At 43.3% G+C, this 16,697-nt stretch overlaps 1 protein-coding gene across 1 annotated transcript in view; it reads left to right on the plus strand.

Annotated features, from left to right (window-relative positions):
- LOC309702393 (NACHT, LRR and PYD domains-containing protein 3-like) overlaps positions 1-16,697 on the plus strand; it is a 200,764-nt gene that overhangs the window by 155,317 nt on the left and 28,750 nt on the right. Inside the window, exons 3-7 of the mRNA XM_082527110.1 lie at positions 10,982-11,111; positions 11,367-11,468; positions 12,461-12,539; positions 12,701-12,887; positions 13,016-14,816. Of these exons, the coding sequence (XP_082383236.1) occupies positions 10,993-11,111; positions 11,367-11,468; positions 12,461-12,539; positions 12,701-12,887; positions 13,016-14,816 (2,288 nt within the window). The 5' untranslated portion in view covers positions 10,982-10,992. The remainder of the gene's footprint in view (positions 1-10,981; positions 11,112-11,366; positions 11,469-12,460; positions 12,540-12,700; positions 12,888-13,015; positions 14,817-16,697) is intronic.

Consider the following 16,697-nt stretch of genomic DNA (forward strand, 5'->3'; position numbering starts at 1 on the left):
ATATCTGTGCTTTCACAGGGCGTGATGTGGAGCTCAGCGCTGAGGTGCAGGTCTCCTTGGAGACGGCATCCTGGCTGAAATATTATCATGCTTCCAAAACATGTCAGCTTTTATTTTGAAAGAAACAAGACTTGAAAACGAATCCCCTTCTTCCTCTTTGTCTTTGTTCTTCAGAGGAGTGTCACCTGGACAAACTCAGGGCTGTTCTAGAGCCTTTCTTATTATTTGACTCCATAGAAATAAAACTGAATGGAATCAAACAAAAACTCCCAAACAGCTAAAACACTTTGCTTTATTCTCTTTTTTAACAAATACGTTGAAGTCCATCCATAACAACACAGCTGAGATCTCCTTTGTAATCAAGTGTTTCCATCCTTTGTACAGATCTGCATACAAAACAATCATTTACGTCCCACAGAAGTCTAGTTACACGTAACTATACAAGAACTGGTGAATGACAGAAACATAAGACACATGATCACAGGTGATAACAAAAAGAGAAAGAATTCATGTGTTAGTGATGTTTTTCAGCCCTGATGGCTCATGTTGGAGAAACAAGCTGAGGTACGTGGAAAGTTCACACACACAAGTGGGCGTGAGCGCACACACAGAGAGAAACACAACTGAAGCATCTGTTTGCTGTTTCTGCTTTCATCATCTCTGCTGCTGTGTCAGGCTGGGGTCTCTCAGTGACGTGGTTGAGGTGAAGTATGACGAGTATCCCTGATTCAGTCCATCGAGACAAAGGGCAAAGAAAGCTGTTGTTAACAAACTCTATGGTGATGTGGCATTTAGCTCTGACTCTACGCTCTGCTGAATCCTTTGAACCTGCTGATCAGTAAAGCTCTACGTGCTGCAGCAGATTGACCTCATCTGTGTTCACAGGTGTGGACCTCAGCGCTGAGGTGCAGGAGACTTTCATTCAGTTCTCCCTGCAAACAGCATCCAGCCTGGAAATACTGTCATCTTTCCCACAAATGCTGCTCTTATCTCAGAGAAGAAGTCTGATGTAAATAACTGCAATCAACAGTGATGTTCTGCACAGATCACTTTTCCATTTTGCTCTCTAGATGAGTCCCAGCTGCCTGACCTTGTGTCCAGGTGATCGTCTCACTGAGGAGCTTTTGTTCTGAAAATCTCACGTCCATCACCTGTTTCCTTTTTACTATCTCTGCTCTTTCTTTATTCACAATGCTCATAATATCACACAATTATATTCATCACCTGCATGTTTTTATCCAGCTGCTGTTAGAACCAAACAAATAAAAAGGATGAAAAGCCTGAAATCCTTTGATTTATTACATTTGAAACAAATATGAGAGCATCCCTAACAGCACAGCTGAGACCTTTGTTTTAATCAAGCCTTTGTATCGACACACTTGTAAAGATTCATATACAAAACATAATAGAATAAATCAATATAAAATACACATAATCACAAAAATGCAGCCATGTTGTGAGTTTGCATCTAAAACATGCATGTTTCCCTTTGTACAGGCAGATTTACAGCAGACAAAGCAACACGCTGATCGACTTTGACCGCTGCAAAAACAAAATACCCACCAAGTCTGAAGTCGATCAGAGGAACTGTTGACAGACTGACAGACAAACAGATGCTTGATTCATTAGTGCGATTAAATGTTCTTCTTTAGCAGCATCACTTCATGTGTTTGTGTTCCAGGAATAAAGGTCTGTTTAAACTGGACGTCTCCTCAGCATCACTCGTGCTGTCGTGGTTTCAAAGCTGTGCAGAAAGAATCTGAGGGATGATACAGAGGTGACCAAAGTTACAAACATCCAGCTGTGCTGCAAATGTTTGCAGAGCTCCAAACTCTTTGGCTTTCTGCAGAGCAAGTATGGAAGAAGCACCTGAGCTAACTTCAGTTTAGACGATATGAGGAAAAATGCTGCTTCCCAAAGTTTCCTACAAGTATCCAGTTTATATTTAGAGAAGCGAAGGCTCTTTATCCTGACAACTACTCCCTGGTGGATCCCTGTCCTGTGACAGCAGCAAAGACTGTGTATCAGTATCATCAAAGCCACTTCAATAACCAGTGTTTAAAGCTCTCTAGCAGATGGACTTCAGTGGCAGCAGCCTCTGTCTGCTGTGTACAGAAGGTTCTCTGATGAAGCACACAGCAGATGCTGCACTACAACAGCAGCAGCAGCTCAGCTTCAGTTTGGTTCGACGCCCTTTTTGACCTGTGAAACAGCAGAAAATGAAACATTTCAACACCTGTTTGTTAGCGTGAGCTATTCTGCTGTTTTTCATCATTTCACAGGTGAAATAAAATCACAGTAATTTACTTCCTGTAGGAGTGATCGTGTCCAGCCTGACTGAGACCATGTGCTCCATCCTGCACAGGTAATAAACCTCTGACATGAAGGGCTGTCAAGTAGTTTTAGACAAATGGGGGTAAAAGAGACGTTAAAAGCTTAAAGAGAAACTACATTTTCTAAGAACTGTCTGACGTTCACCTCTCACACAGTGGATACGATTCTGCCGCTGCAGGAATAATCTTTGTGGTTATGAAACTGTCCATGTGTTTGCAGAGAATGTCACATGTTCAAAGCCATCCCAGCACCTGGGGTTTGTATAAGTGCAGCTGCTGGTGGGGAGATAGTCTCACTCTTCTATATAAAGAGTCAGCAGGCAGCAGATCTTCATCTGTGATCTCCTCCATCATCACGTCTTCACTCTTCAGCAGCTATGGCTTCACTTCGTGCCCTTCTGGGAGTGGTGCTGTGCTCCTCATGGTTTCTGCTTCTGCCTCAGGCGGACTTTGATTTACAGAGTCATCCATAATATTTTTTCTTTTTTATTTTACTGCCCATCTATTTTCATACAAATGTCTCCGTCTTATGGAAAAGGGGTGGAGCTTATCCAACGAGGACAGGCAGGGCCCCCCCAGACAGTTTAGCAGTCTATACAGGAGGCTGACCTTTGCAACATGTACTTCTATAATGACTTCACCATTTAGGTTATTTGGTTATGTTTCACCCTGGATTTTGTGTGATAATATTTATTTTGTCCACTGATTTAAAAACAACAAACTATATGAATATAAAACAGAGTGAACAACAAAACATCAGCTTTGGAAACTTTGATGTAAAATTCTGCAGTTGTTTTCTCAGATATAGCATAAATCAAACTAACATACATCAGTGTGTTATTAATGTGCACACACACACACACACACACACACACACACACACACACACACACACACACACACACACACACACACGTGTTACAATAAACAGCTCTTATGCTTCTGTATGATTCTCAGTGCTTTCCATTTGCGTGTCCACAGGTTGCTGTAAGTGGTGCTTGACTGCAGTTTGCTCTCATTTCAAGTGGTTTGCTGTCACAAAGCCAACAGGAAGTCCGGCCATGGTTGAGCCAACTGAAGATGGGTTGAAGGTGGCGTCCTCGTTTCCTCTGTGAGTGCGAGAGGACAGACAAAGCAAACACTGTTTGGACAGCATTAAAATATTTACACTGATGATTAATGTTGTGTCTTTGCACCTGTAGCGATACATGTTGGAAAATGGAGACTTTAGCCACCAAGACTGACGTGCCTGGAAACTTCCCTGTGAGTACGCCCACAAAGACAGGAAACAGTTTAGCCACCGCGGTTAATCCTCCATCATCATCATCCAGTATTTTTCACATCTTTTCTTCTGCTGTTTCCCTTGTTGTCAGTCACGGGGTTTGTGACTGAAATGCGTGTGGTCGACGGGAAGCCTGACGAGTACGGCCTGAATCATTCCATCAACACGGGACGGAGTGAAACCTTTGTTGAAAACAGATTATATGGTAACGTTGCATTTAGCTTCAGTAAACTGTGAAGTTACAGCAGCAGATTTACATCACGTGGCTTCACAGGAAGTAGTCTGGACCTCAGCGCTGAGGTTCAAGCAGCTCTGCTTGCAGACGGCATCCTTCCTGAAAATGTTCTTCATCTTCCTAAAACCAGAACTTTTACATTGGTGCTGAAGTTCTATATAAAAACAGCCTGAAATACAAAGTGATGTTGTGCACTGATTACCTCACACTTTCCATGTTTCCTTCTACAGAGGAGTGTCCGCCTGAGTGTTTTGTCTGATCTGTTGTTGATCGTCTCATTGACACTGCATGCAGATCTGACACCAGGGCTGGACTGGGACAAAAAATGGTCCCGGGCATTTTGACTGGAGACCAGCCCCCCAGGTATTAAAGGAAAAACCATGAAGCCTTTGAATGAAAACAAACGCTGTTGTCACAGTGATGGACGCTGTCTTGTTGGTATACATGCATCAGTCTAATAAACTTAAACCTGCACCATCCTCCCTGTCCTGGTATTCTAAACAGGAAGTAGACTGTTGGTCGAGTTAACCTCCTGAACATCTACAACACACGGTGGAAACCTGACATTAAGACAGAGACTAGAGGTGAGACATGATCATTGCTGATTACTGATGACAGATTTAGATATGTTTTCATAAACCTTTCATTTGCCACATCAATAAACAGCACGGCAGGGCAAAATATGTTTTCTAACATGGCAACCTTTAAAAAGTGAAAGGAGACAGAAAGACAGCTGAGAAAGAATCAAACGGACTTTTTGATGCATTTTACACACAGTACTGGTGCAGAATCTAGAAAATGTGGGAAACACTGGCATCATATGCAGTACTTACTTCTGAAGAAATTATGATGGGACCCTAAAAAATGACTATGTACAATAATGGATTTCTATACATTTTACATCAGATGGAAACGTTTGTTGTAAGATTCAGATAATTATTTATTAAAAGTGAGACATTTTAAATGAGAACAAGAAAGAAAAGTATGTCTTTGTGCCCCCCTCTCCCTGTTAATGCCCTACCTGCCCCCCTGGCAACACTTTGCTAGACCCGCCCCTGCACAGTTACCAGCTGTCAGCTACACAAAAAGGATCCTGGTGTTATTTGTCTCTCAGAAACAGTTCATAACTTCAACTCATTTTTGTTTTGTCATGTTTTGTTCTTTACATTGTCTTTCTTCTATATAATTGTTAAACATTTAATAAATATGTCTACAAAAAGATTTTAAAAATCAGACATTTCACACAGACACCCAAATGATTTCTGACTGATGAAGGGGGCTGAAGGTGCCCTGCTCTTGCCCAGCTTCTGCTGCTCTCTCCCTGCTCACTGTCAGCAGCTGGCAGCCTCGGTCCTGCCTGAGACTCTTCATCTATCAGTGCCAAAGAATATGGGAAACAGCAACGCACAACATGCACATTACAAAACAAGCACATGAATCAGCATTACATTCATTAGTGAAGTGCTGACGTTCGTTCCTAAACTTTGGGCCTTAATTAACATCACTGTGAACTAATGTTTGCTTTGCTTCTTAACCAGTGAAGCAGCGAGGGGCTTTCTGAGGTTCCTGCTCGTAAATGCCCAAAATGAGTCGAGTATTTCTCTGCAACTACAAACTCTGCTTTCATCAGAGGTGTAAATATTACAGCACTGTGTCAGAGTCACTGAGGCTGGAACACAGAAAAAGGAAGTAGATGTATTTATTTTTAGATTTTATTGCCTGGAACCACTTTAAAAATACGCTTTGGGTCACAATTAACTGCAGAAAACCAGGAATCCACATATGAACATTATCTGTGCAGAGATTTATGCTTCTGAAGGTAAACAGTGAAAACTTGCAGCACTAAATGCACAGATAGCCAGGCGTTTCACATTTTGGGACCATCTGCCAGTTTTCATTTCTTAGGTATTGAAGAGCAGAAATGATTGAATTTTATTTACATGCTTAAAAATGTTTGCTTTTGAATATTATTTGAAGAATTACCCACACACTCAGGCACTGTGGGCCTGTTTCCCTTTGCACAACCGAGTGTTGGAAACGGGCCTTTTCTCTTTAAACTCTGAGGGGCTGTAACTTTGGCTTCTATTGGCAGATTTGCATGATTGACCCTCTTTTTAAAATAGTTTTAGCCAAGAGAATCAAGCTAACATCACTGTTTTTACGTCAGCTCACGTCACACGAGCTGTTTCAAGAAAAGTCCTCCTGTCACACAGCAATGCCTACATGAATCACACCACTCTGCTTAAATAATAATAATAATGTTTAGTGAAGCAGGTGAAGCAAAGGGCTGCTTTTAATAGGCTGGGAGACCCAGGTGTGCTGCTTTAGCTGCTGAGCCTCTCATGCTAGCCTCCATCTATAAGCTGGGATCACAGGAGCACTGCAGTCCTGACTAGATCAAGGATTGTTATTCATGCAGGTGACAAAAGTTTACATTCACAGAGTCATAGGATTGAGCCTGGTTTGAAAAGCAGCTGTTTAATGCAGCTGCTTAGAGTTCACACACAGTAGAAGAATCAGACTTGAGTCACATTTCAAACACTGGAAAAATACTCAGCAAGTAACAATGAAAACAGCACAGACTCAGTATATCCTGTTCAGTCCTGTGTTTGATATGAATGTGCTGTTCAGAGAGGATCTCATGTCCTCTTTTACAAAGCCTTTGTTTCATGATGTTTGTGTATAAATGAATGTAGGTGTGTTTCTAAGTGTGAAGGAGCCCTGGGAGAAAAGACTGAAGCTTGTGCCAAAGAACAAACAGGAAAGAAAGATCAGCATTAATGAAGACGAGCACAGAAGGAGCCCAAGCACGTGTTGCTTTTTCAGATTTCTCTAAAAGTGTGTGTTCATTTGTTCCATCCTTCACAACAAACAACAGCTGACAGACACACATGCACTCTGTGTCACTTCACAGGGGCTGATGAAAGTGGACACAGTAAAGGGAGAGCTGGACCTGCTCTACACATCCTGCACTCTGTTAACAGACTTTATTCTGCAGCATCAACAGATAAAAATATATGAAGATATAGAAACGTTTAACATTGTGACTGTTCACATTAGTGAAGCTGTTACTTTGCTGCCAGGTGGGAAAAGAAGCCTAAAGCTGAGTCTGATTAAACATCTGCTGCACCAGAGAGTTTCATGGCCCTGCTTTATCCTGTGCTTGCTGACCACCTCGTCCTGAAACCGCTTCATCATCCTCACAGTTGTGTGAAGAAAGAGGGAAGCAGGTGGAAACCATCTGTGCTGCTGTGTTCACTTGTGTGTGTGCGTCTATGGTCATATCTAATGTGTACCTACAGACAAACACAAACACCTGGCATTGCACAAGAGTCTCTATGGAGCAACCTGCAGATGTCAGAGATGTGATTAGAGGGTAAAGTGGACTAGTGAGAGCATCTATGTTGTTGTTGTCTGCTGGGGGACAGCATCAGCTGCAGAGATGCATCAGGATCAGCAAACTAATCTGCAAGGCTGCAAGTGTCACTGAAGGAGTTTGAGTCAGTGAGGGACTCAAACTCACACAGCTGCTCAAGAAGGCTCAGCAGCTGCTGTATTTCCTGAGGAGGCTGAGGAAATTTGGTATGTTGGCCAAGATCCTCAGCAGGTTCTACAGCTGCACTGTGGAGAGCAGCCTGACAGCTGCATCACTGCATGGTACGGCAGCACTACTGCAAACCGCAAACGCCTGCAGAGAGTGATAACAACTGTGGAGAAGATCATCAGGACCCCGCTGCCCTCTCTGCAGAGCAGCTACCATCACAGAGTCCAGAGGAGAGACACACCTCTGCCCTCGAGACGAAGGTTCAGAAGTGTGAAATGTAGAACATCCAGACTCAACAACTCCATCTTCCCCACTGCTATCAGACTCCTGAACAGCTGACCGACCTCAAACTGCAGTTTGCACATCAGGTCACTTTGCACACTAAGTTCATTTTGCACATTAAACTCCATGTACATCCATGTACATCGACATCTGCAGACCACACGTGTCTTCAGTTACTTATTTGTACTTATTTGCAGTTATTTATCTTTTTATTTTATTTTTTTAAGTTATTTCTTATCCTTATTTTATCTTTTTATTTATTCTTATCTTGTTCTTTTAACCATTATCTAACTTGGCATTGTGCACGGTGTGTTTAGATTCAGTTTAAATTCAGGGACACGGAGCCCCTGTTGATCCTCTACCTAATCACACGAGCCACGGTGTGAGAACGGGTGTGGGTCTCAATCAGCCAAGGTTTTGGGTGAACCCATTGTGAGATCTAGCCCCACGCTATCATGTGATTTCCTGTGATCAAATGTCCCAGGATGTGAGTGGGCGTTAAGACGTCCATGTCCCTCTTCAAGGAACTTAAAGAAGTCCAGACGCTTTTCTTTCCAAGCTCCTTCAACAACATCATTCATAGAACAACTTCCAGCTTCTTTTGCTCGGCTACAGTTTGGATGGATTTGCATTTAAAGATGCAACAAGACTAAAATGGTTAGGGTCAGGAGGTCAAAGGTCAGAGCTCCTGTGGGTCTGAGGGCGGCCTCACGCTGGAGAAGGATGAAGGAGTCTGACCTGAGCCAGTGTTTGACATGAACACATCAGCACTGCTGTCAGTGAGCCTAACGACAGCCGTTAGCATCATTTCAGTGTTTCAGTCATAAAAACACTTCCTGTCACTGTGGTGGTTACAGTGACATCATGCAGTTTGTGCTTTGACCTCCAGAGGGCGACAAATCAGCACAGACAGAGAGCTCCATTCAAACTTTGCTGCCATCAGGAATAATTCTTCAAATATAATCATCAGTGTTTGAGCAGTTATGATATCAGGGACAATCTAGACATGTGTGACAATACTGAACATGTCACATGACACACCTCAAACATCATGTGATCCACTCTCAGTCTGCACTTTCATTCATGACTTCAACAGGTTGAAATGAGCTTTGAAGAAACATCAGTGAAATAAATCTTTCATGGATTCATGTGAGCAGCAGATGAACTTTGTACCAACAACATCTTCAATAACAGAGTCTGAATGAAGCTCAGGTGTTGATGCTGCTCACTGATTGGACGCTTACTTTCAGCTCTGCTCTCAGTCTTTACTGCACAGGTGAAGGTAGAAAGTGTGACTGGATCTATAGACTGGAAACAGAGAAACATGCTGAACATTTGAAGCTTTGCAGCAGAAATGTTCATGTTACAAATACAGCAGAGCTGATCTGGGATCAGTGTGTTCACACCTGCAGCTACAACAAGGTTTCATGTCTCCACACGTCAGCATGTGAACTTTACTCTGACTCAGTCTGAGCAGTCAGACGGCATATTTTTAAAGTTAACACATCAGCACACACAGAGCTGAGCCCACCTGTGCTGAGTTTCAGGTGGAGCCCCGCCTCCTTCCAGGAAGCAGCTCACCTGTGTGTCGTGTTTAGTGTCCAGGTGTGGAGTGGAGCTTGTTGTTGGTGTGTGAAGAAACTGTAAGTTTGCTTTGTTTCCTCCTTTAACAGTTTGTCTTTAGGAACTTTACTGTTTGTTCAGCTCGTGTTTGATTTCTTCACACAACAAACTGTGTGTGTTTGTATTTCCAGTCTCTCCATTAAAGTCAGTGTGTAATGTTTCCTGGCTAACATCAGCTGTGTGCAGCTTAGTTCAGCACAAATCTGCCGCTCCATAGTTCACGGTAACGGACTCACAGCTGGACCAACGAGGCCGAGTGTGTCCGCCACTCTGAGCTACGTTCGTGTTTGTGTACTTGTAGTTTGTACTTTGAGTTCACTCAGAGCCCACAGAGGACGCAGCGTACGTGATGACGTCACAGCCCTTTACCTCCTTTACTGTCACTGTGATTAATATTTACACACGAGACACCTGCAGAGCTCTGACGCTAACACTAAGCTAAGCTAACGCTAAGCTAGCCAAGAACCCAGAGTGAGGTTAAAGCTGAGTAAACACTGACCCCAGACCAGCACCGTGATAAAGTGAGCTGCTGCTGCTGAACTTGAACAGGTAACAAAGTGATGAGCAGTCAGGCTGCAGGTTTCTACCTGTTCATGTTTCTACAGTAGAATCACTTTGAAGTGTCTTTGTGCTGTTTCATCTTTGATTTGTGTTCATAAACACTCAGAGAAACATCACGTGACCTCATCAGGATCTGTGTTGGTGTGTGGGGCTGTACCTCAGCTTTATGTTGTTACATGCTCATTTGTTCATTTCACACAGTAACATCAAAGTAATGTTATGAGGAGTAATGAAGTAATGTACTCCATTACTTTTAATCAAAGTGTTCTGTGTAATATGTGTAATAATGACTGTTTTGAGTAATGACCAACACTGATCACAACAAAGAGGAAATGCCTCCAACATGCACAAACATTTGAGCCACAACATGCAGTTAATGTGCACAAATGTCTTTGATATGCTGCTCAGTGATGGTGGTGACTGTCAGAGCAGAGCTACTGAGAATCAATAAGTAATATCAATGATGGGATCAGAATCACTAAATTCTTCTCATCCCTGTCAGTATCATACATGTGCTGTATAATGTGATAAATGTAGAGGTGCTGGCTGTTCTCTCACTCTGCTGTTTAGCTGTAAAGGACGCCTCCCTGCCTTTGTCTCATTCATGACCTTTAATAGTCTCTTCTAACATGCAGAGATCTGTATGATCTGTTTCATAGAGTCTAACCAGCCTGTACAGGTAACAACAACAGTCACTGCATCACTGACACACAAACGTCATCTCTGTCAATAACAACATTCATACATGGAATAAAAACACATCAGTGGATCATTGCTGGAGCTGATGTTTGTGCTCCTGGTGCAAAGGCTCTCAGTTTCCTCCTTGAAATAACATCAGTGGTGGGTCAGCGACATGCTTTCTTTCCCTCTCAGGTTTAAATATCTGGGACTCTCCACCGTTTGGTTTTAGAGCTGAAGAAGCTTCTCTGATGAAACGTCTTCCAGAAACTTAAAGACGTCTGTTTTCTCTCCAAGCTCCTTAGATCACATGACCTGGATGACTGAACCTACAGACACATTGACCTGGTTTCATGGTCACATGACAGGTCAGAGGTCAGCGACTGTAACTCAGTTCCTCCTGTTAATGTGAACTCACTGAGTGTTTGTGGTTTACCTCTCAGACTGACTGAAGATGATGATGGAGGAAGAGGAGGACAGAGCAGAGTCTGCAGGGTCCAGCTGTCCGTCTGTGAGGAGTGACCGGTCCAAACATCATAATCCAGCCTTCAGTGGTGAACCTGGAGCAACGAGGTCAGAGAGCTGAACTCACTGAGTAACAGAAATAATTCTGCACTGACATTATAATCAGTGTTGACTCTGGTTGATTGTCTGACTGTGTTTGTGAGCTGAGAGGAAATGAAAATGAGTTTGTAACAAAAATCAGTTTTGTCCAGTTTTCCTGTAAAAAGCTGAACTCTAATCTAAGAGGATGTTACTGACAGGAAACAGCTGCATTATCTGCAGTCTGTGTGATCACAGCTGCTTCAATCATGTTTGTGTCTGCAGAGGTCAGAGGTCACAGTCTGCAGGGTCCAGCTGTCCGTCTGTGAGGAGTGACTGGTCCAAAGGTCGAAATCCAGGCTTCAGTGGTGAACCTGGAGCAACGAGGTCAGAGAGCTGTGATGACTCCTTTACATGTTTGTGTTTCCTGGATAAATATGACCTGAAACATCCTCAGATTGTTACAAAGATTCATTAAAAAGAAAACAATGAAAGAGAAAAGATCCAAATGTTCGACTTGGTCATTTGCTGTTTGAGGACAGTGATGCTCATATCTGTGGGGAAAGTGTGACCTGAGTGGGTTCATGTTTGTCTTTAAAGAACAGAGCTGCTCTGATTCTCTTTGTGTCTGATCTGTTAAACAGTCTGAGAGGTCACACAGAGACCCAGCAGCTAAAGCCTGGATCATACTAGCTGCTGTTACTCCATCAGGACAACACTGAACCACAGTGGTGTGGATGTAGTGGATAAATCCCACCATACTGATGCTCAGAGTTAACCACAGGGAACAAAACCAGATGTTACCTTCAGATTGTGACCTTTGGAGTGGACGATGCAGATTTCAATAGAGAATAAATGTTGTTGTTTTTCAGCTGTGAAGAAAGAATCTAATTTTCTGAACTTAAGAATTTATGATGCTGGAAACAACATGGAGACTATAACACAACATTTCCACTGTGTTCATAGAATGAATGTAAAACTGTCAGACATTCATTAAATATGCAAAATGTCTACAGAAGCATCAGAGGGTCAGACGTGAAGCACTCAGTGATTTTGATCAAATGACTCATCAGTTATTGATCTGTACTACACTGATCTACCACGTTAGTAAAGCTGGTGTTCTGGTGGTGGAGGGAGACTCGGATCATGTTCTGGTTTTGGAGCAGTGATCTGCTGATGGTTCAGTTTGATGAGCTTCTTCAAAATCATCCCTGACATCACCACTGAAAGGACGTCCATGAAAACAGACTGAAAATTACTGATATGTTCACAATCTGAGAGTTTAAAACTTGACAGACTTGATTCAGATGAAGTTATTTGAGCAGAAACTCCTGGATCTTTATCCTGTGTTGATCTAATCCTTCATGGTTCCTCCACAGAGTGGAGCAGCAGAGCTCAGAGGTTCCCAGTGGTCAGTCTGCCCAGCAGCATCAAACACAGCTGGACTCCATATTTATGGTCTGTACATGTACAACAACTACTGTTACATCTGTTCTGTTCACAGTCATCTCCATGCTGCTCTTTGTAGACCAGTGGATCGTCAGTGTGTCCAACATGGATCTGATGTTTGGCTCCATGATTTCAGTCTGATTGGCTCATTCATAAATATTCTGTTCCAGCTGCTGGAGGACAACATCATCACTTTTGTGAAGAACGAGCTGAAGAAGATCCAGAAGGTTCTGAGTCCAGATTACCCAGAATGCTTAGAGAGTCAGAGGAGCAGCAGCAGAGAGGCGTTTGTGAAGATCACAGTGGACTTCCTGAGGAGAATGAAGCAGGAGGAGCTGGCTGACCGTCTGCAGAGACGTAAGAGGATTTATCTAAAGATTTAAGCTGCTGGATAAATGAACATTTTCCAGAGATGGAAGATGGAGCAACATGTTTTAAAGATTAGTTCTTTTTGGAATTGAGTGTTTATTTTTCTTCTCTATCAGAACTTCAAGCTGCAGTTTGTCACCGTAACCTTAAATCCACCCTGAAGAAGAAGTTCCAGTGTGTGTTTGAGGGCATCGCTAAAGCAGGAAACCCAACCCTCCTGAATCAGATCTACACAGAGCTCTACATCACAGAGGGAGGGACTGCAGAGGTCAATGATGAACATGAGGTCAGACAGATTGAAACAGCATCCAGGAAACCAGACAGACCTGAAACAACCATCAGACAAGAAGACATCTTTAAAGCCTCACCTGGAAGAGATGAACCAATCAGAACAGTGCTGACAAAGGGAGTGGCTGGCATTGGGAAAACAGTCTTAACACAGAAATACAGCCTGGACTGGGCTGAAGACAAAGCCAACCAGGACATCCAGTTCATATTTCCATTCACTTTCAGAGAGCTGAATGTGCTGAAAGAGGAAAAGTTCAGCTTGGTGGGACTTGTTCATCACTTCTTTACTGAAACCAAAGAAGCAGGAATCTGCAGCTTTGAAGACTTCCAGGTTGTGTTCATCTTTGATGGTCTGGATGAGTGTCGACTTCCTCTGGACTTCCACAAAACTACAATCCTAACTGACCCTAGAAAGTCCACCTCAGTGGATGTGCTGCTGATAAACCTCATCAGGGGGAAACTGCTTCCCTCTGCTCGCCTCTGGATAACCACACGACCTGCAGCAGCCAATCAGATCCCTCCTGTCTGTGTTGGCATGGTGACAGAGGTCAGAGGGTTCACTGACCCACAGAAGGAGGAGTACTTCAGGAAGAGATTCAGAGATGAGGAGCAGGCCAGCAGCATCATCTCCCACATCAAGACATCACGAAGCCTCCACATCATGTGTCACATCCCAGTCTTCTGCTGGATCACTGCTACAGTTCTGGAGGATGTGCTGGAAACCAGAGAGGGAGGACAGCTGCCCAACACCCTGACTGAGATGTACATCCACTTCCTGGTGGTTCAGGCCAAAGTGAAGAAGGTCAAGTATGATGGAGGAGCTGAGACAGATCCACACTGGAGTCCAGAGAGCAGGAAGATGATGGAGTCTCTGGGAAAACTGGCTTTTGATCAGCTGCAGAAAGGAAACCTGATCTTCTATGAATCAGACCTGACAGAGTGTGGCATCGATATCAGAGCAGCCTCAGTGTACTCAGGAGTGTTCACACAGATCTTTAAAGAGGAGAGAGGACTGTACCAGGACAAGGTGTTCTGCTTCATCCATCTGAGTGTTCAGGAGTTGCTGGCTGCTCTTCATGTCCATCTGACCTTCATCAACTCTGGACTCAATCTGCTGGAACAACAACAAACAACCTCCAAGAAATCTAAACTATTTAACAAACTAAAACTTCAATCTCTCCACCAGAGTGCTGTGAACAAGGCCTTGCAGAGTCCAAATGGACACCTGGACTTGTTCCTCCGCTTCCTCCTGGGTCTTTCACTGCAGACCAATCAGACTCTCCTACGAGGTCTGCTGACACAGACAGGAAGTAGCTCACAGACCAATCAGAAAACAGTCCAGTACATCAAGAAGAAGCTCAGTGAGAATCTGTCTGCAGAGAAAAGCATCAATCTGTTCCACTGTCTGAATGAACTGAATGATCGTTCTCTAGTGGAGGAGATCCAACAGTCCCTGAGATCAGGAAGTCTCTCCACAGATAAACTGTCTCCTGCTCAGTGGTCAGCTCTGGTCTTCATCTTACTGTCATCAGAAAAAGATCTGGATGTGTTTGACCTGAAGAAATACTCTGCTTCAGAGGAGACTCTTCTGAGGCTGCTGCCAGTGGTCAAAGCCTCCAACAAAGCTCTGTGAGTACATTTGTACTCATGTCTTTACTTTTAACATCCAACTGTGTCAGTAATTTATTTCACCAGGTTTTCTGTCTTTGTATGAATTTGTATCCTAAAGTTTTGGGATTTCTCCAATACAACTGTGACCTCTTTGATGCCTCCAGAACTCGAGACGCTGGATTCACCATAAACTCTGATCATCACTGCTGCTGTTATGTTATCAGTCTGTGTTTAAACACTTAGGCTGCATGTGCCTGATGTTGTGATACTTCATATTCACATGCATGCTCCTAGATACATTTCTACTGCAGGTCTATGTTTAGTCACAAATGTTGGTGAAACACTTGCTTTTACATGCATGGTGGGTCCTGCATTAAAGAAAGCATTTGAATTACTCAGTGAATCCTGGCAGCCAGAGAAACATCCTTAGTTCCACTTTAAACTAAACTCTGCTTTGGTCTTCCACAGTGTGTTTGTTGTTTCTTTGTTGTTGTTGGCCTGCTCTCTCCTCTCACTCCAATCTGGTTGCAGCAGATGTTTGTCCCTCCCTGAACCTGCAGACTTGGGTGCAGCACCTCAGTTCATCTTCAGTCTGAAACCAGCTGTTGTAGCTATATCCCCTCAAGCACAGCTTCCCTGGTTATCTCTGCTGTGGTTGCTATAAAATGTAATCTTGATTTAAAAAAAAGAACAAAAAACCTCAAGTCAGACTTGATGCCATTTGTTGGCAGCATGGTGCCTGTTTGTCTTTGATGATAAACTGCAGCACAGTCTAAAGCAAACCTTCTGACTTTATTGACTTTATGCATGTATATATTCTTCCTGTTCACCTTGGACACACAACAGCTCTCTGTTTGTTGTGATTGGATCTAGAACAGCCAACATATCCTAATCTAGATGATTTCTAAGGTGTCTGGGACGAAAAGTTAAAATCAGCTTGGATGGCCTGTACTGTATGATGGCCTTGGTTGCACCACATTGATAGCCATGCAGGGTGGTTCACTCCTTGGGCAAGAAGACCGAGGAGTGAGCCACCCTTGGTCAAAGCTTGGTCATTCAAGCTCACTGTTTTCCCCTTGTTGGTTGATGATAGTATTTTTTTTACCTGACTTATAGTCATCATTGTCTTCAAATTAACTCACACACTGCTGACTGCTGTAGCTTACCTGGCTGAGCAGGTGACCCATGCACTGAAGGTTAGAGTCGTGACTCCAGGGCCTGGTTTGAGTCTGCCCAACACCATTTCCTGTGTGTTATTCTCCTCACTTCTCCCTCCCTTCCTGTCTTCTTTGTCCTATACAGTGAAGACAAAAGGCCTCGAGTTCTGAAAACTCTTCCCCTTCATCATCTTACATCTCTCTCATCTAACATCACCAGTATTCTCTGAGTAGAGAATCTTTTCACAATCTTGAATGATAAGGATCCAAGTGGGTAAAGTTATTTATTTGTTGTGTTCCTATTTGCAGCTGGGATAGATTGTGAAAAACTCTCGGCTGCCAAAATTACATCCAGTTTAGAAGACAAACATTGAGTGAAGTGTTTGTTTCATCATCCTTCACAACTCATCAACCAGGTGTCACAAACTGCAGCAGGACAGTACAAAGCATGTCATACTGAATGGCTGCAACAACCAGAGTTTTACCTACCTTTGGTATTTCTTGACAGTATGAGCGTAATATTTACTGAACAGAGTCGTCTTCTGTAATCTTTTCAGATTCAGATTCAGAACACTGTATTTATTTTCAAGGGGCAGTTAGGATACTGAGCTTTCCAACCGTACATACAATACACAAACATCACATTGGGGAGACGGGTCAGGCTAGGTAGCTGGCCGGTCAGCCGCTAGAGCAGCGACCCGGAACCAAACAGCAGAAAATGCACAACATCAGGAAAGATGAG

This window comes from Aulonocara stuartgranti (genome assembly GCF_965226115.1).
Source record: "Aulonocara stuartgranti genome assembly, chromosome: 3".
In the NCBI taxonomy this organism is placed as follows: domain Eukaryota; kingdom Metazoa; phylum Chordata; class Actinopteri; order Cichliformes; family Cichlidae; genus Aulonocara; species Aulonocara stuartgranti.